Genomic DNA, 26,604 nt, shown 5'->3' with positions numbered 1-26,604 from the left:
ATCAAGATGCCAAAATGGTTAAAACACACTCCTACATACATAAATCCCTTGTGCAATTGGTTCAAAGCCATAGGGAAGGGGTCTCCTATAGAGAACTTGTGAAGAAGATTGAAAAGCATAGTTTTGGTTTAAGGGTTGGTGTATTTGCATTTGCCCATGTGGTCCAAGGGTTGGAGATCCATGTTAAAGCTTCCCACGAGCATAATATGCTTAGCAAGGTGTCATCAAGAAAAGGCCTCTAGATCATAAAGGCCACTAAGGGGCCATAAATAGTGATAGAAAGCTAAGGTTTGCTAGTTTGGGGACCTTAACATGATCTTGGTACAAGGAGAAATCTCCATACATTTCAACCTTGCTCCAAACACTCTCTTAAATTGTGCCTTGTATAAGTGTAGACATGCCTCTACATATAGGAGGGTCCCTCTCTCTCTCTCTCTCTCGCTCGCTCCTACCTTCCTCTTAAAAAAACTCCCAACGAACAACCTCCCCTCCTCTCTCTCATCGCCATAGCCACCGAGCTAAAGCCCCCTCCATAGCCATATATCCCCCCTTCCCCTCTTTGTTGTTCCGCGAAGAGATCCAACTCTCCATCGCGGGCCTTCCTTGCCAAGCTCGTGTGGTTGCTTTGGCGTCTTTTTCCTTCTTGTTTTTGGTGTTTGTCTTCTTGAGCTCGAGTTTACCTGCGCGAAGAATTGGCGCAGGGATCGCAGTGTCCACAGCTTCTGGTGAGCCGCCTCTTTCTGGTTGTTTTCCGAATTGCGATTTTGCTGATGTTTTCTGTTTCTCGCGGGAAACTTCTTCTTCTCTGCGATCACACAATCACCACCACCACCATTTTCTTCTCTTCTGGTGCTAGCTAACGCAGCGGCTTTTTCTTTGCTTTTTTCAACCGACAGTTGATCGGCCTTGCACGAAACTATATTTCGAACCCTTTTATGACCTCCAAACCTCGCTTATTTTACTGAAAAGTTAGGGCTTCAATCCCACTTCACCTAATTATTCCAATCTTTGTGTTGCTTGTGCGCTTCCCGTAGCCAGGTATACATGCGTAGTACTTATGGTGGCCTGCTTTTTGCTTTCCTGCGTTGCTTACAAGAGATCATACTAACTCATGGTACGCCCCCCTTTTTGGTCGTCCGGGCTGCGTTCTGGACAGACATCTGCAGATCACAAGTGTAAGATACACAAAGAAGAAGAGTGAACAGTACATACAAAAGGGGATACCTAGAGAAGCAGACTGTAAGTATCCATCTTGTGTATTGATGTGCTTTGTTTACATGGACAAGTAGCAACGAAGAAACCTCAGATCAATTGGCCTTCTAGGTCAAGAAGGGAAAGCCATCACCACATAACATCACATCCCTTAGAGGTTTTGTTGCCCTAGGGTGAGGCATTATCAAGGACAGACTGTTCAACGCTATGAAGCGTGCCAGAGATGAGCATTCGGCAGGGCCACACCCAAAACGGCCCACAATGGTCCGTGGAGAGACGTGAGTGTTTCTGGTCCTTCTTGACTTCACTGTGTCTATCTTTTAGTTCATGCGAATGATGGCCTTAAAATATAGTGCCTATTCTTGCTCAGGCTAATGCTGAACATTTCAAATGCAGGTCCAGCCAAGCACATCCAAGTGCTGCATCTCAGCGCCTTACAACAGATGATGCTCTCTCGTATCTGAAGGCAGTGAAGGACATGTTCAAGGATAAAAAGGGGAAGTATGATGAGTTTCTTGAAGTGATGAAAGATTTCAAAGCACAAAGGTCGGTACTTGTTGGTCATTCTCGGTGTCTCCATGCTTTGTTTAGCTTGACTTTAGGAAGGACAACAAATCTGCATTTTTCATGTCGTGTTAATGTTGTTTTGACCGATCTTTAGGATCAATACTTCGGGAGTGATCACAAGAGTAAAGGAACTCTTCAAGGGTCATCGTGACCTCATACTAGGCTTCAACACCTTCCTTCCGAAAGGCTATGAAATCACTCTTCCTTTGGAGGAGGAGCCTACAAAGAAACAGCCAGTTGAGTTTAACCAGGCAATAAGTTACGTCAACAAAATTAAGGTATCAGTCCCTTCTACTTACTCCATGTCTCTTCTAACTTTATTTCCAAAGGAAGAAAGCACTTTTGCACTGGCAGTGATAGCATGGATTTCTGGCTACAGACTAGGTTTCAACATGATGAACACATTTACAAGGCTTTTCTGGAAATTTTGAACATGTACCGCAAGGGGAACAAGTCCATCAATGAAGTGTACCAGGAGGTAGGTCAAAACTTAATCTTGTTATTCACAATCCTGTCTCTCTCCCTCTCCAAATACACAGCCCCACCCCCACCCACCACACAAAAACATCACCCACAGCCCACATTTATAAGTCTCAATATCTGCAGCTTTTATGCACGAGTACTTGCACATACACGAACGAAAATCTGGATCCGTGATTGAGGCAGGATTTTTTCAGCAGGCCCTATATGGCCAAAATATTATGGGGATGGCCTTCAAAGGCTGTACTTCAAAAATTCTAGAGTCTACTCATAACTGACTTTAAAGGCCATTTACTTCAGGTTGCAGCTCTTTTTAGGGAGCATCAAGATCTGCTCGAAGAGTTTACGTACTTCCTTCCAGATACTAGCGGGGTTGTGCATCCGCTTTCGAAAGTGTTGGGAAACTCCATGCCTCGTAGAGATGACAAAGGCATGCCTTGGCCTGTTTCCAGACAATCACAATCAGATAAGTTTCCCAAGGTGAAAGCAGCTTCTTTTCTGTGACTTGTGTTGTTATCTGGCTTTCCACACGGTTCTTAGGAAACTGCATCTGCTTCTGTATCAGAGGGAAAAGATGGCCAGCGCTCAACATGATCGTGATCGTAGCTCAGAGAAGCATGCTGACCAAGAGAATCATGATCGTGTTGTCAAGGCTGACAAGGACCAGCGCAAGAAAGAGAGAGAGCAAAAAGATGAAAGGGATGAGAAGGAAAGGGATCACGAGGAGAATGATTCAGAGGACGAGCAAGATTCGGATGGAATGCAGCGGCTTTCTAATAAGCGCAAATCAGCACGGAGGGCTGATGAATTGATTCGCAAGCAATCTCAGGTTGGGGAAGGAGGAGAAGCTAGTGTAGTACTTCCTGCCCCTGTGGATGAAAAGAAAGTTCCCAAAAGTAAGTGTCATCCGAACATTCTAAGTTTTTTGTATTGATATGTATTGAAATTGCTGTTCAAAGGACTAATTCGACCTTTTATTGTGCTGACATGCAGTTTTGCAAAAGAAACTTGCATTTTTTGAAAGAGTGAAGACCAGGCTGGGAAGTCATGAAACCTATCAAGAATTTTTGAAATGCATGAACATGTACACGGAAGAAATCATCTCTCGTGTAGATTTGCATAATCTGGTATGTTGCTGTGCTATTTTGGCTTGTACTCCAAAGTATTGCTAAAATTTGGTCATGTAACGCGCACACAAGCTGCCGTCCTTTGGCCCATTGCATGCATGAAGTCTAAAGTGGAGACCTTTGACATAGGTCCTGTTAGGGCTGGAATCAGCAAAATACCATAGCATGTAGTTCACAGCAAGCTTGAAATGAAGATGTTTTACCTGCACCAGTTACTGAAAAAGCTGTCAACTGTGTTTCTAGGTTGAAGATTTACTGGGGAATTCCTCAGACCTTATTGAGGGTTTCAGCGAATTTCTGACTTATTGTGAAAGCAATGGTATGTGAAACACCTTTTTCTGTTGTTTTTGTTTTTGAAGAGGTGTTTATAATTTGGCTACAGAGTACCCCTTCTTTTCAAAGTCTCTTTTGTTTGGATGGTAAAACCTTGCATTGAGTGTTATCAAATCATGCCCTATTTTGCATGTGCAGAGGGTTTTCTTGCCAATGCCATCAGCAGAAGTAAGTCACGAACAAGCTTGTTGGTTTGCAAAGAGTGTTGAGCTCTGTTTTTCTTGGAAATTGGATGCTTTTGACAGGTGATGAGACTTATGTTGAGATGGTTTGCTTCACTTGTCTCTTTCATTTTTTACAGAGTTGGGTGATGGACCTCTTTTAAAACCAAAGGTAGAGAAAGATAGAGAGAGAGAGAAAGACAAGGAAAGAGACAGGGACAAGGATGGAGGGGAACGAAAAAGAGACTCGGAGAAGGAAAGAGAGAGAGACAAGTTCTCGTCTCAGGTGCCAAGGGAGGCGGTTAATCATAAAACATCATTGGTATCAAATAAAGAAAAATATTTGGCCAAACCAATATCTGAACTTGATCTTTCTAATTGTGAGCGCTGCACTCCTAGCTATCGGCTTTTGCCAAAAAGTGTAAGTGCTTTCTGTTGCTACTTGAAGGTTTGTTCATCAAATGATTTGTGGAGTTGGGCTGCCTAGCTCAACATGTTTTATTTGCTGTACTTATTCTCGCCTGCAAGACTTGTGGAGCTAGCTGCCTCCTGAATGCAAGGTCTAGTTTCAAATCTTGGTATTGTTACTGCCCTCTGACACTGAATGATCTGTACATGCCTTTTTTTGCAGTACCCAAAACCAGTAGCAAGCCTGCGCTCTAAATGGGCACATTTGGTGCTTAATGATAAGTGGGTCTCTGTCACCTCTGGTAGTGAAGATTATTCATTCAAGCATATGCGGAAGAATCAATATGAAGAGAGTCTATTTCGATGTGAAGATGACAGGTATCAAGTCAGAGTGGATACATCGTGCACCTTTTCTGTGTTTTAAGCTGTAAAGGTGGTGGTGTATATGAACACTTTTGTGAGTGACTGCACTTCTACCTTACCAGGTTTGAACTGGACATGCTTTTGGAAACCACGGATGTCACAACAAAGCGAATTGAAGAATTATTGCAGAAGATGCAGGAGGCTAATGGTAAGCAAGATGCTCAGATTCAAGTGGAAGACTATCTTAAAGGTAATCAGCTGTCTGCTAAGGCAATTTAAACTATCTGCAATTGCAGTTTGAGCTAACCATGGAGGCAGATTTGAAAACTAATTGGCTTGTTTAACTGATAGCTATACACTTTCGGTGTATTGAGCGGATCTATGGAGATCATGGACTTGATGTGATTGATCTTCTACGCAAAAATGTGTCGGTGGCCTTGCCTGTTATTTTGAGCCGTCTAAAACAGAAGCAAGAAGAATGGTCCAAATGTCGGTCTGACATGAACAAAATTTGGGCAGAAGTCTATGCCAAAAATTATCACAAGTCTCTGGATCACCGCAGTTTTTACTTCAAGCAGCAAGATAAAAAGAGTTTAAGCACAAAAGGTGATCTTCTCTTTACAACTTGGCTTTCATCCACAAGGAGCAGTTTGCCCTTGTAAAGGCTGTTTTTAACTGAACACAGCACTGCTCTTTTTTCATTCTTGATATTTTCACTTATGCTGCCTCAGGGTCTAAGCTTTCTGACACTTTGCATGTCTAGATTGTAAAGCTTGTTTTCATCCTAGACATTGCTGTGCATCATTTTTTCCTCGAGATCCTGAATCCTGTATCCTGTATCCTTTTCCCTTTCCATATCTGCATTTTGTGTTTTGTAGTGGGTTACTGTTTTTATTTGGCTTTTGGTAATAGCATCATGCATCCACTTGGAATTGGCAAGTGGATGTCTGTAGATTGTATGCGAAATGGTTTTAGTTGCAGTGCAGGCACGGGAAAAGGCAAAGAAGAGAGTATGGCCTAGAGTTTAGTAGTGACTGATAGATTAAGTAAGTGTTTATGTCTCTAGATCTAGAGCCGAGCAATGCTATCAATTGAGGCCAGTGGTAAAATGATGTGCTTGTAAGGTCCTGCCCATGGCAACCTTGTTCTTTCACTTTGCTTTCACACGTGAGGCTGGTAAAGGTCAAAGCTTGACTTCAAGAGACTGTTCCCTTTTACTGTCTTATGGGGCATTTATTTTGAGGGTCATTGTAATGCCAGGAGATTGGTCGTCTTTTTAAATGATAATCTCATCTGTAGACAGCTCTGATTTTTTAAAGATCTTATCTGTAGACAGCACCTCCATTGGTTGAAACTTTGCCATGACATGAAAAGGAAACAGGAACTTGATTGGTGAAGGGTCACTTTCATCTCAGAATTTGGCATGCTGGCTTTACCTCACCCCAACCTTGATGTCGGATTATGGCGATTGGGTTTGCATTTTGCCCTTAAAAGATGGCTCGTGGCTCCCTGCCGCTGGCATCCCAATGGCCATCATCCTGTTCATAAAAGGACCTGAAGATTACGAGTCAAAAGTGCTCTGGCTATCTTCTTTTGGGAACCTACACTAAGCAAAATTATTGGGTATTTATGGCCAATAAATACCTCAGTATATTTTCCCTTTTTTGCTGTTTTAATCCCCCGTTTTGGAGACTGCCGCTACAGCTGGAAAGATTTTACATTTTTTAATGCTCATTTATGTGTGTTTTGATGCTCTTGTTTGTTTTTTGCTTCTTCCTCTCCTGTAGAATGAAGAATAAATCTTGTTCCAAAACCTTCTAATGGGATGTCGAAAAAACTTTTTGTTACAAACATATTGAGATTCCTTAAGATTGGTGTAACTGGTTTCTGGTGATAATGGAACTTTTTTGCCACCCATAGTTATTTAGTTGGTCAATTGATTATAATTGTCATAAAATTTGGAGGTGTTTCTTGGATTGTAACTATTGATACTATAAATTTGTTTGTGCCATTTTAAGTAACCTAACCAACCTTATGGTCTTCATTTCAACAGCATTATTGGCCGAAATCAAAGAAATCAGCGAGAGAAAGAGGAGGGATGATGATGTCATTCTCTCTATTGCAGCAGGACATACGAGGCTTTACAGCCCCGACTTGAATTTTGAATATCCTGATACAACTATATATGATGATCTTTATCGGATTATAAAGTATTCAGCTGATGAGATGTGCTCAAGTATGGAACAGTCTGATAAAATAATGCGGCTGTGGACAGCCTTTCTTGAGCCATTTTTTGGTGTACCCACTCGACCTCAAGGTACAGAGGATACTGAGGAGGTGGTGAAAGTCAAAGCCAAAGCAAGTGGTCTAAGCAACGGTGAAAGTAATGGCAGTGTTGTCATTGGCAGGACTGTGGACAAAAAGCATCAGAGTCCAAAACATAGTGCATCTCCTACAGAAGACCACACAATGGCACCTGGCTCAGTGAATAAAGGCACGTTGCTTTCTACTGTGATCCAAGATATAAAAGTGGAAAATCTTGGGCTAGGATCTCATGCAGGTAATGCACTTGGCATCTCAGAACATGCTGATGGGGCAGAAAGGCATGAAGATGGGAGTTCTGAAAAAAGATTGTCTTCTCAGATCCCCTTAGGTAAATACACGTAATTTTTGAATGTTTTAAGATCTTTCAAAAAAGATGTAATTACATGCTCCAAGCTTCTAATATAATGTGTTTATAGGTGTCACAATGTCAAGGACAAATGACTTAATTTCTCATCGAGATTTTCTAATGGAGAAGGTTTGGTCGTTCTGGCAAACTTTCCTCAGATTTGCACTTGCAAAAGCTCTTAGGAAGTGCAACGCAGTTGAAGATCAATCTGGCTTCTTCTAATATCATATTTAATGATCCAGTCTTGTTGCAAACCTGCAGGATGTTGACATCAGAGCAAGTGATCCAAGGAGAGAGAATGAGATGTCAGATTCAAAGGTTGATGCAGTAGCATCTAAGTGTTCTAGTGGCGACATTACCCTGGGTGCTTCTTTAGGTAGGCTGGAAAGGGAAGAAGGAGAACTGTCACCCTCTCCTGAAGTGGAGGAAAGACACACGAATAATCTAAGTGGTGCCAAAACAGAAGCAGGACAAGTGCTAGAGAATAATGTCCCCAATCATGTTTTGGGAGGTCGGGCAGAAGATGATGAAGATGGGGAGTATGATGGCGAGGCTGAAGGTGAACATGATGCAGATGCTGATGATGAAGGAGAAGAGAGTGCACAAAAAACAGGTGAGGATAGTGAGAATGGTTCAGAACCTGGTGAAGATGTTTCTGGAACAGAGTCAGGAGATGGAGATGACTCACCTGAGGATCATGAAGATGATGAAGATGAGGATGAACAACAGCAAGGAAAGAATGAAAGTGAGGGTGAGGCAGAAGGTATGGCCGATGCTCATGATGGTGAAGGTGATGGAACGTCTTTGACATCCTGGGATAGATCGCTACTGTCCTGCATGCCTCTGGCAGCTCATGGCCCTTCCATTGCTGTGAACTGTGCTTTTGATGAAGACTCTACAGTATTTTATGGCAATGATACTCTATACGTACTTTTTAGGCTTCATCAGGTAATGCCATCCTGTCAAAGTTGGTTTCGTTTCAAGTTGTTGATGTTTACTATAAAAGATTCGTGATTGCAAACTGGAAAACTGGGCTGTAATGGTGTTTCATGATTGCAAACTGGAATACTTGGCATTTGCCAAGTGCTTCCTGGTTCTGCTGGGTGGTACAGCCCCCCTCTAACTTGTCTCTGGGATTTTCGCAGACGCTTTATGAGCGCATTCTTTCTGCAAAGACTAATGCCAAATCAGCAGAGCAAAAGTGGAAGTCCACCAAAGATATGTCGTCTCCAGACCTGTATGAAAAGTGAGCACCTAATTATGCTAGTTGATTGGGTGACTGGTGCCCTCTTTTGGGATTGAACTGACCCCTTTTTGTTGGGGTTTTCAGATTCATGCGAGTCTTGTACAATCTTTTAGATGGATCTGCGGATAACGCCAAGTTCGAGGATGACTGCCGAGCCATTATTGGAACACAATCATATGTTCTCTTTACCCTGGACAAGCTTATCTACAAGCTAGTTAAACAGGTACTTATAGCTTGGTACATTGCTGATGGGTCTGCATTGCTTTACATGTTAATTGATCCAAATTCTAAATGGCTTTGTGCTTTTCTTGTAGCTTCAAGCTGCAGCCTCTGATGAGATGGCAAACAAGCTTCTTGCATTACATTCATATGAAAAATCTCGTCCTTCTGGTGGCTTTATGGATGTTGTTTATCATGCAAATGCTTGTGTAGTATTGCACGATGAGAACATCTACAGATTTGAGCATGTAAGCAGTTCTCATTGCTACGGTTTTTTATGCATATAATGTTAGTTCGGAAGGCTTATTCTGTCACTGTTGTCTGATATTCCAGTTATCAAATTCTAGTCAGCTTTATATACAGCTTATGGAGGACAGAAGCCCTGAAAAACTGGAATTGACTGCAAATGCTATGGATCATAAATTCTCAAAATATTTGGATACGTTTTTACTTGGGGCTGCAGATATGGGGAAAGAAAATCAGGTCTTTTTGGCAAGGTAGCTTTTCTTTACACGACTCTCCCTGTTTTGAATTTTGTCAAAGCCTGTTGTGTTTGACTTCATAAGGAGAGAATGCTATGTATTATATAGTTGCTTGTAGTATGAGTGATGAAATTCCACAGGCATGTTTCTGACTCAGTTCCTCTACCTTGTAAAAGTGTTGAAACATCATTGTATGCTGTCGAAAGGTTTCTGATCAGCAATTTTGAGAGAGCAAGGATACCAGGACTTTCGTGAGTTTTTTAAGTGTGAGTTTAGTCCATCTTGTTGTCCAGCTTCATAGTCTGAGGCAAGGTCCCAAGTTTGAATTCCCGCAGGCCCTCACTGGTGTTGTGGCTGAAGTAACAACCTTGGGGGGGAAGATCAAGCTGCCTATATCAAATTGTGGCTACAGAAGGATCTACTGAAGGGAAAAAAAGGTCCTAAAATGCGCCTACATATTGATCCACTCAAGGGGGACAAAAAAGAGAGTTTGCAGTCTATGGCCGTCTTCCAGGTGATCAGGCTTGGAAGAGCTTTCTTTCAAATGCAAAACTTCATGTATGTTCGGTAGCTTCTTTTTGACTAATACTGGTTCTACCATAGTTTGGAACCACAGCATCCCTGCTTGGGTTAACCAGCAATGCCTTTAGAGAGTATCCTTCGTGAATGGAACTCAGTTGTTTTGTCGTCTCAATACAATTCTCTTTTTTGGATAAAAGAACTGTCCACAAAACCAAGGTAAGTTGTTTTATGGTTTACAAGTACTTGGCGGGCAAATGAGTGACAAAGCATATGGATGTATGCTTAAAACAAAGAGGTAGAAGCTCCAAAGTGTAAAATAGACAAGGCTACTTTCCCGGGCAAATGAGTGACAAAGCATATGGATGTATGCTTAAAACAAAGAGGTAGAAGCTCCAAAGTGTAAAATAGACAAGGCTACTTTCCATGATAAACTTTCACCCCGAGGTGATACACGTAGTCATACACATTTATTCACATTGGGGTTGAGTAATATCTCTAGAGTGCCTTATAAACTTCAAATTAAAATGGTTACCTTTTTAAGGGTGGCATTTAAAGCCTTCAATTTACTAGAAGGTCAGCAGGAACTTCTGGGTGGTGCTGTTGCAAGAAATCGAAGTAGCATATTGCCAATGAGATGATTGAAGAAGCATTATCACATGAAAACCTGCTTTGTAGCTTCAAAACACCACATAACAGATGCATGCTGGGAAGCTAGGAGTGCAACCTGGGGTGATACCAAAAAGAATGATGATTCCAGTCAATGGCAGGCTAGAACTTACCAAACCATTGGAATGCCCTTTAAGGTGTTGACATACATTTTGAGATGTGGAGCATTGAGAATTCATTTAGAAGCATGAGAAAATTGTGAAGTGAGGCACTGTGTCAGCAATTGGGATACATGCCCTTTCGAGTTGCAGCTGGGCCTTATCAAAGGCAACATAGGGTTATATTCTGGCAAACTTACTTTTTGTGCCCATTTCAACCACAAGAGCCTTCGGGTAGTTTTTGGATCATTGGTAATGTAAATCTTCTGATGTGGTCATAGTAGGCGAAAGGTATTAATAGATTGCCATTGCAAAGATCTTTGATATATGAATTCCATCCTGACGACTCCGCTAATTCTACTTTATAAATCAGCTTCTATTGGGTGTTGTATCTCTAACGTTGATTTATGTTTGTGTCTAATGTCTTCGACAGGAACAAGTACCACTGTGCTAAAGATGATGAACATACAGCCTTCACTAAGGCCATGGAAAATGTGCTTGTTGCTAATGGTCTGGAGTACAAGATATCTTGCAACACCTCTAAGGTTGTAGGTTTCTCCAGGACATCTTAAAAAAAATAAAAATAAAAATAAAAATAACCTGACTAGCCTTAGGCCCAAGATCCTCTTGTAGTTACCATTTTTCACCGCCCGTAGGCGCTTTTTATCCGCCTGCAGGCGATGCTGCCGAGGAAGCACCTTGTGGGGTTCTGAACCCAGGACCTCTTGGTCCTAGGCAAACACCTTCACCACCTGGGCTATCACCTCATTGGCTTGGCCTGGACATCTTTATGCTGAATGTTAACCTTATCCACTTGGGCTATCACCTCATTGGCTTCTCCAGGACATCTTTATGCTTAATGTTAATAAAAAATGCTGGCAAATTAAGTAGTTATCAGGGCATTTCGTACCAATGAAATCTTTCAGGCTGTTTTTACAAATTCCTAATGCTGATGAATGCCTTTGACATTTTGAAGGTTTCTTATGTGTTGGACACAAGGGACTTTTTTTACCGCAAAAACAGAAAAAGAAAGGCCTCCAGTGACAGGAGGGTGCACAAGTTCCATCGATGGCTTGATAGTGTATCCTAAAGCAAACAGGTGGTGCCCTCTTGTTTTGTTTTTGATTCTTGATTATCACTGGGTATTCTGAAAGGCTGTTAGTATGTTTACCCTTTGCTGTCGTGTTGCGTCTACGAGAGGATAGTGATCTTTAGAGCATAAATCACAGCCAGGAACTACTTCTTCAGAAAACAATTCAGCATGCTGTCTCACAAGTTTCTGCGTAATCTTCCTGATTTAGGACTGCTCCAATATAGTTCTCTGCACACATTGACTATCAAAGCTTTGTGCAAGATGGTGACTCTGCTTTTATAATCAAAACCTAATAGTATTGGATATGTCATTTGTCACCATTTACAGCCCAAGGCATTCACAAAATCTCACCACAGCCCTTGAGCAGTGCAACCAAGAATTCTGCCTTGTTTACATAAATACCTTTGAATATAGATACTTACCTTATTGACTATGGGTCTGCGCTGTCTAAAAGCTCCTAATGTTTTTTTTTTCTGGCATTTTGAGCCGTCTCTGTAGATATGATATTATGCCAGGAACAATCATCAATCAAGATTAATGGGGATTGATTTCAAACCCTTTGGTTTTAAAGGGTTCTTGACTGCATTTACAGCTGTGCTGCCTTTACTTTTATCTGCCAAAAGAGGGTATTTTCTTAAAGCTTCTCCCCGTCTTCAGTATAATTTCTACAGCTCGTTGGACTGGCTTATCGTTTTTTAATCTCCTATGGGTTTTGGCCTAGAGATCCTTTGTGAGTGGGTTGTTTGGAGTAGGGTTGACCTGGGCTTCACTTCCTTAGTTTCCACCAGTTTCCACCCATTATCTTTAAGATACTCATTTACATGATGTATCTTAAATGGAGGGCTGGGGAGTCTTTTCTAATATCCGGAACTTTGCTATATGAGGAAAGCTTCTGCTCTCTCTCTCTCTCCCTCTCTCTCTCTCTCTCTCTCTCTCCATTGGGTGGAATTCGTAGTATACCACCTATCATGATTGTACATCTATAGCATGCTAGACAGTGACTGCATAGTGAGTTGCACAGGACTAGGATTAGCTTTTCATTTCAGTTTTTCTTTCCATGATACTCAGGACATGGACTACTTGTATACAGATTTGTCTCATAGGCCAATCTGGCCTTCCGTAGACGTTAACATATCTTTTCTTTCTTTCTTTCTCTCTCTCTCTCTTTGTGTGTGTATTTGAGTGTCTTTCTTCATCTCACAGATCATGATTTTGCACTGTTGTTTGGGTACCATGGGCCATATTTGGCCTTTATGGATACTATCATCATCATCTCTCTCTCTCACCTTTTCTCCCTGTAATGCCAAGTAACCTCGGTGTCTTTAACCCTGAGGAATACCTGTCCAATACATGCTGTGGAAAAGGCCCAACAGGAGGTGATGTACCACGTGGTCGTGAGAAGGGACCTGATTCGCTACCACTACTCTGCAGGCAAGAGAGAGCCTAGTCGTGCTACAATTAATAAGCTTCTTCCTAATGCTAAGGAGGAGGGGGGCAAGCTGCTGCTCAGACGGGATATCGATCCCAACCTGAGGCATCCCTCGGAATCTACTGAAAGGTCTCAACTGGGCGCCAAGCCAGTGTAGGGGATGAGCTAAACCCAAAATCCAGAGGACTTGTGCCAGTTGATCTGTGCTCTGGAGGCCCGGCAAAATATCTGAACTATGTTTGCAAACCTTCGAAGGTTCTCCACCTCTCCAAAAAGGTAGGCTGCTGTGTCATTGGCAAACTTAGAATCGAGTAGCTCCTTGTGAGACTTGATAGGTAGCCTAAGGCCCTGTAGGCCGGTCTCCCGGGAGGCTAGAAAAATGCTCATCGTTTCTGCCACAAAAAGGAAGATGAAGGGTGCAAGTAGACATCCCTGGCACACTGAATGAGAGAGAGGGAATTTGTCGCCCGAGCGCCTTGAATCGGGACCTGACTGAGAGAGGCTGAGTAAAGATTGGAGACACCTCGGATCTAGGTGGTAGGGACTTGCACATGAAAGCCCCAATCCACCTTGTTGTAGGCTTTCTGGCCAAGTCCTACGCTCGAAGACGAGCAGTGGTGGAGCCTCCCAAAAATTGGAGATGTTATGATCCTATCCTAGATGAAGCCTGTCTACGTGCTATTGATTAAATCTAGGAGGTGGGGCTGCAGTCGGCGGCGGCTGATGCATAGTCACATTGAATGTGGAACGGGAGCGGGAACGAGGCCTGATTTCGGAACGGGGAATGGGGACGTTTTAACTCGGAACGGGAACGGGAACGACATGTCATCATGAGAGAGAGAGAGAGAGAGAGAGAGAGAGAGAGAGAGAGAGAGAGAGAGAGAGTATAAACTCTGCTATATACACATGAAACCGATACAAGACTAGGTGTGGGGGCAAGGGTGGTATTTATACCACCCTCCTATGCTGGTCGGCCAAGCCAAAACAGCCGACAGGGTACTAGTGAAGTCCACGACTGAAGAAAGCCAGTCGGCCAGCACGTAATCAGTTGGCCAGCAAAAGACATGGAGTCGGCCAGATCAGGAGTCGTCTGCCAGCACAGGACAACCCCACAACTAGGAAAAAATAGGGAAAACATGGAAAAAAATGGGCAAAATGAGAAAGGCTTTGGGCGGGCACACCCACAACAATGGCCCTCAGTGTACAGTTAGGAGATGACTGCTAACAGTAACCATGTGTAATGATAGAGAGAGAAGGGAATAGGGATCTTGCACAATACACCACACTGAGTGGGGAATAGGCCCCACCCCCTTTTCGGGAATTTATTTCAGGAGCAATCTATGGGCTTTTCCAAGCTAGGACCAATACAACAAATGAATGCAATATCAAACAAATATGTCGATGACAAGGTTGGTGCTAGAGTCGATGTCGAGGCACAAGATCTCTAATGCATGAGCACACCACTAGGAAGACCCACAAGAGTCTTACACTGGGCTAGTACCAAGGTATGAATCAAATTCTTGTTGCTCACAAAATCCCACAAGAAACTCTGCACCCCAATCCAGAAAAAGAATCTCGAAAAATGCGGCTAACACCAAGGTGGTGGTTATGTAGCCCCTAATAGTAGTCCCTTATGCTGAAATTTTTGGAAAAGCTGCTGCTCAAGGCGGCGGCAATGCTATACAACAAACAGTGGTTCAAGGATAGGTGGCGGCGGTGGCTCTAAAGCAGCGGCGGAGGCGGGTGGTGCAAGGAGGTGGAGAGGAAGACGATGATGGCAATGAAGCTCCTTGTTCTTCACAAGGTGAATCTTCCACTATGGCTCTCCACAAGTGATGATGTTCTCTTCAAGAGGGTATAAGGCTCAAGCTTCTTATATATACTTGAGGGGGGGGGGGGGGGGTCCCTGCTTTTTGCCTTGCCTTGCTTTTGCTTTGCCTTTTTGCTTTTCTTTTTTAAATATTTTAATAATAGTAAAAAATAGCCAAATTTCTTGAGCCTTGCTTTTTGGCCCTAGCGCTACTTTTTGGGAAAGCGGCTTTTAGCTTTTTGATCCAGTTCGATGTCCTCTTTCCAATGGTGCCATCAGCTCTCGGTCACCATAGTTTGACTTTTTGCTTTTTCGTGCTTTTTGACCAAGATTGGTGCTTTTTCTTGTGCCAGCTTTAGGAACCCTGTTCCCATGTGTCCATCAACGTGTCCATGTGTCCGGGCATGAGTTCCATCATGTGAAAAAAGCTCGGAGGGCCAAATAGTTACACGCTCTTGGTCCAAGCTAGAGTGTTAGTGGTGCATCCACACAACTATATCTCATAATAACCCAAGCTCGCTCTTATATAGTGATATCTACGCCCTAAATAGGTAACTCACTATAAAAGAAGGCCATTAAGCTTGTTTTATCAATCCAGGAACCCTAGCCAAGTATTAGCCTGTTAATCCCTAATCACGGGGTCCCCTAACCGTGTTGGATTAGTTCTTTAATCGATAGATTAGTGTCTAGGTAACAAGAGGCCCACCCAATTCTCCCCAAGTCTGAAAATCACCCACTATGCCCTCCCAAGAACTATGGTGCTTGAATCCACCACCATTGGAAGAAGCTGCTCACTAACAGAGATACATACCGGGCATGGACCGAAGGGGTGCAACTTCTGCCTTGCAAAATCTTCCCCCAGGATCGATCAGCTGACAAATGATTCTCCTTGAGAAAGAGGATGCTGATGGATCCTCTCACTAAGGCTCTCTGCAGCTCCTTACGAAGGACTTCTCGCTTAGAGCGAGAGTATGGGCCGCCCAATCCCTGTATATTCCAAGAGACTATCCGCATCACAGGGCTATGGAGGGGTGAGATCTGTCTGTGCTGCCCTCCACCCTGTGAGACTTGGGCGGGGGTCTGGATGGCGAGTAGTCGGAGTTTGTCCTAGTGCGCAACCAACCGAGGTGTTTCCCAATCCTATGCTCCATGTGGGCCCACTCTGCTCTGGCTGGGCTGTAAGCATAAACTGGGCTTCATCTATCACAACAAAGGTATCTGTAGACGGGGGGGGGGGGGGGGGGGGGGGGGGGGGGGGGGTTTGTTTTCGAAAAATCTGGATTGGCACCAAACCACTCTGGGGGACTATCTCCAGGCGGTATCTGACACTGGGACTCTGTCATGGCCCTGTGAAAATGGAACAGTACAAGTGTGGGCATGGTGGTTGCAGAGGGACTAGAAACATTAAACTTTAATGTTTATTAAAGTTTGCCCCTAGGCCTTAGTGGCCCTAGGAACTTATTAAAGTTTGGGGCCCTAGGGATTAATTTGGGGAAGAGGGCCACTTTTGGAGTGTTTCTCTCTCTTCTCTTTCTCTCTCTTCCCTTTTTGGGAGTCGTGGAGCAAAAGAGAGATTTCTAGCGTGGAAAAGCACAAGGAAGGAGGCGGCTGCTGTTTTCTGAGTGTTTGCTGCTGTTTTCTTCTGTATAATCAGCTGTACTTCCCACGTGTGCAGTCCGTACAGCACTGTACGACTGCAAGTACAGGCTGCTGCTGAAATCTGCTGCAAGTGTTCTTCTTCTCTGCTGGATTCTCTGCGCACAGGCCCTGTGCAGGCTGTACCAGCAAGTACACAGCCCGTACCATACTGTACGACTGCCGTACAGTGTACGGACAGTCAGGTACAGCAAGTACAACTGCTGCAGGCGGCGTAAACAGGTGCTGGACAGAACTTTGTACTCAGATTCAGGCAGGTACAAGAGTGGACAGCAGGCTGATTGTGCAAGTACAACTCCTGGCACGTATCCCGAGGTGGTACAGACGGGTACAGTGCTGATTTTCAGATCTGTATTTTCAAGGACAGCATAAGAGTGAACATCAGGAGGAGAATACAGGCAAGTACAAGCACATGTGTGAAGCAGGGTTGTGGATACAAGTGCCTGCAAGTACAGATTGGTGCTGTTGCTTCCTCCAGTGCTGTTTCACGAGCTGAATTTGGTAAGCTCCGTTTCTGTTCATCTATCTCTCTTTCTACTGCTTGATGTCTGTTGCAGATATGAGTTATCTGGCCCCTTGTGAGAGGAGGGGTATGGCAGATTGACAAGGGTTGAGACAGAGTTTGGACAGCACATGTATGTTTGAGCTGAGATGATGTATCAAGCACTTGAGTTATGCCAGATGTATGCCCATGGCTGGCCTGCTTAGTGATCTTGGCTGATCAGAGGGAGGCACAGTGTGTTATTTGGAGACACAGATCTGTGTGCATAGATCCTCTGTGCTAAGAAGGATTTGTGGGCCGTTAGATTGGATGTACAGGTGTAAACTCTTGGCTGATCTTTGTGTTGTACTCAGCCATTCATTTTATTATAATTGAATAAAGAAATACCGCGAGGGGCGCCAAGCTTTGGGGCCAACAGGTGTCGTTGTGTTTTCAGATTTGGGCACTCTAGCTCCAATCTGTGTTCTTTTCACATCTAGACTACAAGTGGACGGGTGATTGCTAATCTACCGCACTCTGGTTTTCTATCAGAGGCCGGTTTCAAGGTTCCGTCACCGGGACCAATCATCAACTTTCTGAAGGGGGTGAGCTCGTGGTTGCTTTGAAGAAAGCTATCGCTGAAAATTCAGCAATCATGTCTGATACAGAGGATGAGTACTTCTATCATGAAGAAGAAGAGCAAGAGACTTCTCCTGAAAGAGATGTATCTGAGGATATTTTTGCAGGAGAACAGGCTGCAGATGTTGAGCCTTATGAGGATGTAACACAGCCAGAAGATGTGCATGGTAAAGAGGATGATGATGCTCGGTTCAAAGATCGCTTGGCTAGTGTTATGGATACTTTTATGCAGCTGACACAAAGCGAGAGATTTGCTGAATTTTTGAGATCTCGCACAGAGTCCCGCACAGAGCCCCAGAAAAAGAAGAAGAAGGTTCGTTCGAAGAATCTTCCTCAGGGTCATAGTGGTGCCATCTCACAGGAACCATCTTTTGGCCAGTTTCCGAATATGCAGCATGCTTATGGTGCAAACTCTCAGAGTTCCTTCTATGGACAGCCACCTATTCCTCAGCAGAACATGCATCCAGGTTATTTTGGTGGTGGCTCGGTGTTCCAATCCATGACTGGGGGTTACCCTCAGGGAGGCATGGGTATGTATGGGCCTTTTGGAGCCAATTTTCAGCCTGGCATGCAAGGGAATATGTATGGTGGTATGCAGTCCGGTATGCAAGGAAATATGTTTGCAGGCATGCAACCTGGGATGCAAGGCAATATGTTTGGTGGTATGCAGCCAGGTATGCATAATGGAATGTATGGAAACATGGCTGGAATGTATGGTATGCCTGGTGTGGGAATGGGAAATGTTGACCCAATGATGGGTATGAATGTTGGGGGCAGCAATCTCGCGAAACCACTTCCATATGATAATCTAACGCCTATGGGAAAGGCGAAGGATTACAAGGAAGGGGGAGCTGCAGTGAAGTTTGACACATTCAGTGGGGCCAAGGGTAAATTGAAGGCACTTACCTTTTTACAGCAGTTTGATGCTGCTTTTTCTGGTGGGAATTACACAGAGTCCTCTAAGGTGAGGAAAGCTGCCACTTTTCTCAAGGGCAATGCTTTGCAGTGGTGGTCTACTCTTCTTTTGCAGGGCATAGCACTCACCACATGGGTCCAATTCAAATAGGTTTTCTCTTCCGTATGGCTCACATCTACATTTGAGGTGGATGTTATGACCGCATGGCACAAGCTGGATGCTTCAAAGTGTGATAGTTTGGAGGATTATAACAAGAAGTTTTGGGAAGCTCTTCTCCCAGTGACTTCTTATTGTGCCGTGCCATTATCTGAGCAGGTAGAGAAGTATTGTTGTGGGCTGCCCAAGGAGGTACGAGATTATTGTATAAAGACAAGAGTAACGAACATGTCACAGATGATTGAAAATGCTATGACAGCTAATGCGTTACTCACAGGTGGTTCATCTGGGTTTAAAGGCAGTAAGAAATTGGGCAAGAAAGCTGAAAAATTTGGGCATGCTTCTCGTGATGCTAAAGGGTCTACAGAGACAAAGTATAAGAAGTTGCCAATGCCCAAAAGGACTTCTGAGGAAAGATAGGCTTTGAGAGATGCTCAAAAGTGTTTTTACTGTACTGAAGAGGGGCATATGTCATTCAATTGTCCCAAAAGAACGTCCAAAAAGGACCCTGACAATAAAGGAGAGCCCAAGCCAAAGAAACCAAAGCCTTCTGCAGGCTTAGTTCTTGATCTTGTGGGGGAGCAGCTAGGTGGTGAAGCTACAGAGCTGTGCAGGGCATGGGGCAAAGTGAGAGATCAGAATGCTTTGATCTTCTTTGACACAGGTGCTAGAGCCAACTTCATTTCACCAGATTTGGCTGGTTGATTGGGGATTCGCGCAGAGGAGATGGGGCCGTTACATGAGGCAAATATGGCTTGTCCAGGGTATGCAGAACCCGTTACTCCTATCATTGGGAAGCTTCGGCTTCATTTGCAGGGTTATGTGGACAGCGAAGAGTTCTTCATCATGCCTTTGGATGGCTGTGATGTTTTGTTGGGGATGCCATGGTGCCACAGGGTACATGCGGTGGTGGATACTTACAATAGGAAAATTACTCTGACTCATAGAGGGAAAGAGCAGGTATTGGATGTAAAACTCAAAGGGGAATCTGTTCCTATTGTATCCGCTTCGGCGATTTCATCAGTAATGAAAAAGCATCTTTCCGCGTACTTGATTTATGTAAAGGATGCACAGGATGATGAGTCTAAGTCTAATTTGTCTATGTTAGATAAGGACAGGGCTGATTTCTTAAGTGGGTTTCAAGACTGTTTTTCCGAGTCATTGCCAGGAGAATTACCTCCTGAGAGGCCAGAAGATCATGCTATAGATCTGATTCCTGGTAGTACTCCACCGAATAGACCGCCGTACCGTGTTAGTGCAGCCCAACAGGAAGAGATTATGAGTCAGGTGCAGGAGCTTCTAAATAAGGGGTTGATTCAGCCTAGTTCATCACCCTTTTGCTCACCTGTGCTCTTAGTGCAAAAGAAGGATGGTTCTTGGTGCATGTATATAGATTACAGGGCGCTGAATAAGAATACCATCAAGAATCGATTCCCCATACCGAGGATCGATGACATCTTGGACCGCTTACAGGGCTCCACAGTTTTTAGTCGTATTGACTTGAAAAGCGGGTATCATCAGATACGCATTAGACCCGAGGATGTGCATAAGACAGCATTCCGAACCACGTTTGGGTTGTATGAGTTCTTGGTTATGCCCTTTGGTTTGACAAATGCGCCTGCCACATTTAACAGAATGATGGACAGGATTTTCAGGCCTCATAGAGAGTTTGTGGGCACATTCTTTGATGATATGATTGTGCATTCACGAACTGAGGAAGAGCATAGAAGGCATTTGGCCATTGTGTTTGCAGAACTCAGAAACCATAGATTGGTGGTTAATGGCAAGAAGAGTGAGTTCTTTTTGCAGGAGATACATTTCTTGGGGCATATTGTGTTTGGTCATGGAGTCCGTATGGATCCAGCAAAGGTGGAAGCAATACTTAATTGGCCAGCTTTGAGGACCGTGCATGATGTACGCAGCTTTCTAGGATTGTGTTTCTATTTACAGGCGTTACATACGGCACTTTGCTGAAATTGCTTCGCCTCTTCATGCTTTGACGAAGAAAGCAACTCCGTTTAGATGGGCTAATCGGGAAATTACAGCATTCAAAAAGCTCAAAGAAAAGCTTACTTCGGACCCAGTATTGGTGTTACCGGACCTCCGAAAGGCTTTTGTTGTCCAGTGTGATGCATGTGGAAGTAGCATTGGTGCAGTTCTCATGCAAGAGGGACATGTCATAGCCTATGAGAGTAGAGTTTTGCAAGATGCTGAGAAGCATTTACAGGTGTATGAGAAAGAGATGTTGGCTGTAATTCACGCTCTTTCTACTTGGAAACACTACTTGCTTGGGGCTGATTTTACTGTGCAGACAGATCATCAGACTTTGCGATATTTCCTCACGCAGACTAAGCTTTCAGAGAAGCATATGCGTTGGGCAAACTTTTTGTCAATGTTTCACTTCCAGATTGTGCATGTGGAAGGCAAAAAGAATGTAGTGGCAGATGCTTTGTCACGCAAGCCACAGGTCTCTGCAGTTTCACTTGCTTATCATCATGAGCTTGATGAAATGAAAGAGCAGTATGCCCATGATGAGGATTTTGAAAGGTTGTATGATCAGATGTCTGAGGGTCAGCAGCATGAGCATTACACTCTCAGAGATGGGTTTTTATTGATGCATGGCAGACTGTGTTACCAGGCCATTGCGACTCAAGGTTATGATTGAAAGTCATGCTCCACCGTATGCAGGTCATAGAGGTATTGACGCCACGGTCAAAGCAGTGGAGACTTTCTTTTATTGGCCAACCTTGAGAAGAGATGTGGATGCCTTTGTGAGGCAATGCATCGTATGTCAGAAGGTAAAGTTTGACCGTCAGAAGACACCTGGGTTATTACAGCCTTTACCTATTCCGGATAGACCTTGGGAGAGCATTGCCATGGATTTTGTATTTGATCTTCCACGGACACAAACGGGAAATGATGGCATCTGGACTATCATATGCAGGTTCAGCAAGCAGGCACATTTCATCCCCGTGAGGAAGACAATTAAAGTGGATCATATGGTGAAGTTGTTCATGGCGAACATCTTCAAGTATCATGGCTTGCCTACGTCTATCATTAGTGACCGTGATCCACGGATGACGAGTTTGTTCTGGAGAGGGTTGTTTGACAACATGGGTACAACTCTCAAGTTTTCATCGTCATTTCATCCACAGACAGATGGTCAGTCAGAAGAGGCTAACTCTACAGTGTTGGATCTTCTCAAGTGTTATGTGTCAGAGCACAAGCAACAATGGGAAAAGTATCTTCCTCTGGTGGAGTTTGCATATAACAACACTGTACATAGCTCGACAGGCAAGGCGCCTTTTGAGATTTTAGAAGGAGGGAAGAAGGTACCACCCATTTTGCATACAAAGGATAAGATCTTTGAGGCTGATCAGTATGTGGAGAGCTTGGACGAAGCTTATCGGAGAGTTAAGTTGGCCCTCCAGAAAACTCAGCAGAAGCAAAAGAAAGCCGTAGACCGTCACAGACGTGATTTACAGTTTGCATTGGGTGATTGGGTTCTTTTGCGCTTTGAAAAGGCTAGACTCAAGAAGATGAAGGGTAAAGAGCGCTTATTCCCTAAGTTGAGCATGCGATATTATGGGCCTTTTCAGGTTTTGGAAAAGATTGGTGAGGTAACCTATCGTTTGAAGTTACCAGATCACTGGAGGATTCACAATGCTTTTCACGTGAGTCTTCTTAGACCTTTCCGTGGGGATGTGCCTGAGGATGTATCAGATGAGGCTCAGCCGGAAGTTGAGGAACTTGATGAGGTTCTGATTCCAGAGCAGATACTGGCACATAAAGAAAGGAAGGTACGAGGTAAAGTTTCCCGTCGCTATCTTGTGAAGTTCAAGAACTATTCACCGATGGATGCGAAGTGGATGGAGGAAGGTGACTTAACAGATTCACCTCAAGTTTTGCAGCTTTATCTCGATGCCTTTGAGTTAGAGCCGACTCTTATTGTGGCTCATTCAGGTTCAGCAGAGCATGGGTCTGGAGCATTACCTGATGCTCAAGAGGGGGGTAGCACCTCCACTCCCTTGATTCAGACAGGCTCAGATGACATCTAGAGGTCGCTTGGTGCAGTTTTTATCTCACCCGAAGGTACTGAGGCTGACAGTACATCTGTTTATGGGACTTCTATGATATATGTGTACTAGTCACATGGACATTTTTGTGGATATGTATGGTTCACAGTGGTATACAACTTGGACTATTACTATGCCATTGGTTTGCAGTGAATGTTGATACATGTGTATGGCTTAGAGAGATTGGGACGCTGATCTTGCCATATTGTATATTTCACTTTGGATATTTTGATGCATCACCAGAATGCAATCGAGGACACTTGCCATTTTTCAAGAGGGGGGTATGTCATGGCCCTGTGAAAATGGAACAGTACAAGTGTGGGCATGGTGGTTGCAGAGTCAGAATATTTTATGATTCACATGGGGGGTGCCCGGACAGAGTTTAAGATGTGTGGACATCCCTAGGTGTGAAGGGGGGAACTAGAAACATTAAACTTTAATGTTTATTAAAGTTTGCCCCTAGGCCTTAGTGGCCCTAGGAACTTATTAAAGTTTGGGGCCCTAGGGATTAATTTGGGGAAGAGGGCCACTTTTGGAGTGTTTCTCTCTCGTCTCTTTCTCTCTCTTCCCTTTTTGGGAGTCGTGGAGCAAAAGAGAGATTTCTAGCGTGGAAAAGCACAAGGAAGGAGGCGGCTGCTGTTTTCTGAGTGTTTGCTGCTGTTTTCTTCTGTATAATCAGCTGTACTTCCCACGTGTGCAGTCCGTACAGCACTGTACGACTGCAAGTACAGGCTGCTGCTGAAATCTGCTGCAAGTGTTCTTCTTCTCTGCTGGATTCTCTACGCACAGGCCTTGTGCAGGCTGTACCAGCAAGTACACAGCCCGTACCATACTGTACGACTGCCGTACAGTGTACGGACAGTCAGGTACAGCAAGTACAACTGCTGCAGGCGGCGTAAACAGGTGCTGGACAGAACTGTGTACTCAGATTCAGGCAGGTACAAGAGTGGACAGCAGGCTGATTGTGCAAGTACAACTCTTGGCACGTATCCCGAGGTGGTACAGACGGGTACAGTGCTGATTTTCAGATCTGTATTTTCAAGGACAGCATAAGAGTGAACATCAGGAGGAGAATACAGGCAAGTACAAGCACATGTGTGAAGCAGGGTTGTGGATACAAGTGCCTGCAAGTACAGATTGGTGCTGTTGCTTCCTCCAGTGCTGTTTCACGAGCTGAATTTGGTAAGCTCCGTTTCTGTTCATCTATCTCTCTTTCTACTGCTTGATGTCTGTTGCAGATATGAGTTATCTGGCCCCTTGTGAGAGGAGGGGTATGGCAGATTAACAAGGGTTGAGATAGAGTTTGGACAGCACATGTATGTTTGAGCTGAGATGATGTATCAAGCACTTGAGTTATGCCAGATGTATGCCCATGGCTGGCCTGCTTAGTGATCTTGGCTGATCAGAGGGAGGCACAGTGTGTTATTTGGAGACACAAATCTGTGTGCATAGATCCTCTGTGCTAAGAAGGATTTGTGGGCCGTCAGATTGGATATACAGGTGTAAACTCTTGGTTGATCTGTGTGTTGTACTCAGCCATTCATTTTATTATAATTGAATAAAGAAATACCGCGAGGGGCGCCAAGCTTTGGGGCCAACAGGTGTCGCTGTGTTTTCAGATTTGGGCACTCTAGCTCCAATCTGTGTTCTTTTCACATCTAGACTACAAGTGGACGGGTGATTGCTAATCTACCGCACTCTGGTTTTCTATCAGAGGCCGGTTTCAGACTCTCTAGGGGGTGGGTGAGGCCTCTGTTCTAGACAGGTGTTCTTGTGATAACTGATCGTAACGGTTCTCTGACATGACCATTTCTGCCTGGGACCCTTCGAGCTGTCTCACCTGGCGTTGGCGCGCCGCTCTGGTAGGGTGTTCCCCCATCCTTGTCTTCGGGGTAGGGTGCTGGGCCTCTGTCGCTGGACTAGCAGGTGGAGCTCGCCTAGCCTAACGGTGAGGGCAAGCTTTGGCAAGGTGACCCATCTGCCGGCAAATGAAGGAAGCACTGGCCTGGGAGGCTTGAGTACTCCACCCGCTGAAGAATGGGATCCCCCCAGAGGCATGGAAGAGAGATGACGTGAGGCTGTCTCCGGAGAGGAAATGCAGATGTGGAGTGAAGGAATTCTAGCCACCCGTTCCAGCATCGAGGCGGCTGTCGCTGGGGATTCCAACACTTTCCCTATCGTTCTCCGGATGACTTGGAGAAGCGGAAGGTACTCCTTGAGGCTTGGAAAACAGACTGTGACCAGGAATCTTGATACGCCAGCAAGAGGGTCGGAAGTGGGATCAAAGCTGTGCTGCCATCGTGGGAAGAACGCCTGGGCTGTGCATAACGCTACTGGGCTCTGCTGAATGAAGCACGCAGTCCGAAGCTGCTGGGGTGTCGAACTCCACTTGGTAGTAGCTGCACCCGAGGGTACGGATGTCAGTGATTTTGCCTGGCTCGCCAAGGAGGCTGGCTGGAGCAATTCATGGAGCTGGCTGCCGCTGGCGGCTGCCCACAATTTTGCAAACCAAAGTAGAGACCTTGAGGGAGGCTACAGTTAAAGCCAGGAACTGGAGGTCAGCTTCAGAGAAGAGGCAGGGGGGGGTGGCCGTCGATGGGGATGACATAGCTACTGCTATGGTGTCCTCTAGAAGGGTGAGGACCAAAGGATGCTGACACCTGCGGAGATGAAGCTGTCCGAAAGCTATAACCTGCTGTGAAAACGCTGGAAGGGGGAGGTGGGGCGGCGGAGGCTTGAAGAGAAGGCAATAAGAAATGGAAGGGACACGGGAACTGGGGGGTTGGAAAAGAAAAGGGAAGAAATAGAGAAAAGGAAGCGAAGAGGGGCAAATGGGGAAGGAGGCGGTGGGGCAAACAAGGCGGGGGCACACAACTTTTGGGTTCTTGTTTTGGTTGTTATTGTATTAGCTAGACAATATGTTTCAATAAATCTTTACTTCTTCTTTATGTCCTTGTATTCTTTGCAAAAACTTTTCCACCAGTGTGTTTTTTCTGCTCTTTTGAATAATTATATTTTGGCTTGCTCCAAGACTCGTATATATTGGTTTTTCCTCATATTCTTTGTCTATGATGTTCAACACGTGAACAGGAAAGTGTATTTAATGCTTCTTGATCTTTCTTATCTTGTTTGCATTGCTTTGTTTTTTTGGGGGTTTGGGGGGGGGGGTGTTCAAACAGATGAAAGTTGACAGTTTTGACTGGCTGCTGTTTGCCTCGAGCTGGCAAAAGCAATCTGTTTCAAGCATTTCAATCCCATCCATTCCTGACACACCTGTACATGTGTAAGTGATAAGCTTACTGCACTCCCTAATTGAAATGGGGAGCTTATAACCTACTCCTGGAGAAGGAAGCTTCCAGTCTGTATTCCTTAACAAGTGGAAATAGGAGTCATTTACAACCATAACACACTGGACCTTCCCAGAAGAGAACTTTACTTCGCCATGGTTAAATTTCCCCATGTTTTCCAAAGCCTTCCGTGGAAAACAAGGATTCAATTGTAACGTATTAAGCTTACTCTGCTCCTCGTGGGGCAAGCCTGCATAACTTTCCATGTGGAAAATTATGGAAGTGGCAGGATGCTCATGAATGCAGGCCATTTCTCCTCTTGTCAGGCCTTCTCAAAATTCAAGGGCATAGACCCCCTCTCTCATCTTTTGAAAATTTAGGTACTGCAAGAAATATGTGTATGATTTCCTTTTTGGTAGGCTTTGTACACTTTTTGAAGTAGGTTCATTACACGTTTTGGAGTAGATAAATTTTATACAAGAAGCTTTTCTAGGTGTTCTCAAGGG

The 26,604-nt window shown here is 44.4% G+C and overlaps 1 protein-coding gene across 5 annotated transcripts; it reads left to right on the top strand.

Moving 5' to 3' along the window:
* Window positions 1–421: 421 nt before the first annotated feature.
* Window positions 422–26,604, top strand: LOC147635064 (paired amphipathic helix protein Sin3-like 3). Of its 5 annotated transcripts, XR_015266828.1 has the most exons (27): window positions 457–725; window positions 897–1,038; window positions 1,157–1,239; window positions 1,324–1,490; window positions 1,609–1,758; window positions 1,874–2,057; window positions 2,159–2,257; window positions 2,560–2,739; window positions 2,825–3,155; window positions 3,253–3,386; window positions 3,630–3,705; window positions 3,858–3,887; window positions 4,021–4,301; window positions 4,512–4,666; window positions 4,774–4,901; window positions 5,003–5,257; window positions 6,705–7,304; window positions 7,393–7,451; window positions 7,584–8,270; window positions 8,468–8,568; window positions 8,653–8,791; window positions 8,883–9,035; window positions 9,121–9,284; window positions 10,989–11,100; window positions 11,532–11,654; window positions 12,147–12,274; window positions 25,991–26,604. XR_015266828.1 is itself a non-coding variant. In XM_086804340.1 (26 exons), the coding sequence occupies exons 4-25, from the start codon at window positions 1,420–1,422 to the stop codon at window positions 11,643–11,645; spliced, it is 4,203 nt and encodes a 1,400-aa protein (XP_086660466.1). In that variant the 5' UTR covers window positions 456–725; window positions 897–1,038; window positions 1,157–1,239; window positions 1,324–1,419; the 3' UTR covers window positions 11,646–11,654; window positions 25,991–26,604. The 5 variants fall into 5 exon arrangements, 4 of the variants coding, with proteins under 4 accessions (XP_086660468.1, XP_086660466.1, XP_086660467.1 ...); XM_086804340.1 differs by lacking the exon at window positions 12,147–12,274 and having other exon boundaries at window positions 456–725; XM_086804341.1 differs by lacking the exon at window positions 12,147–12,274 and having other exon boundaries at window positions 488–725; window positions 1,385–1,490.

This window comes from Cibotium barometz, chromosome 10 (genome assembly GCF_041138505.1).
Source record: "Cibotium barometz isolate CiBa-2024 chromosome 10, ASM4113850v1, whole genome shotgun sequence".
NCBI lineage: Eukaryota > Viridiplantae > Streptophyta > Polypodiopsida > Cyatheales > Cibotiaceae > Cibotium > Cibotium barometz.
Note: the sequence above shows the minus strand (reverse complement) of the source record. Positions and strands in the feature narration are given on the sequence as shown.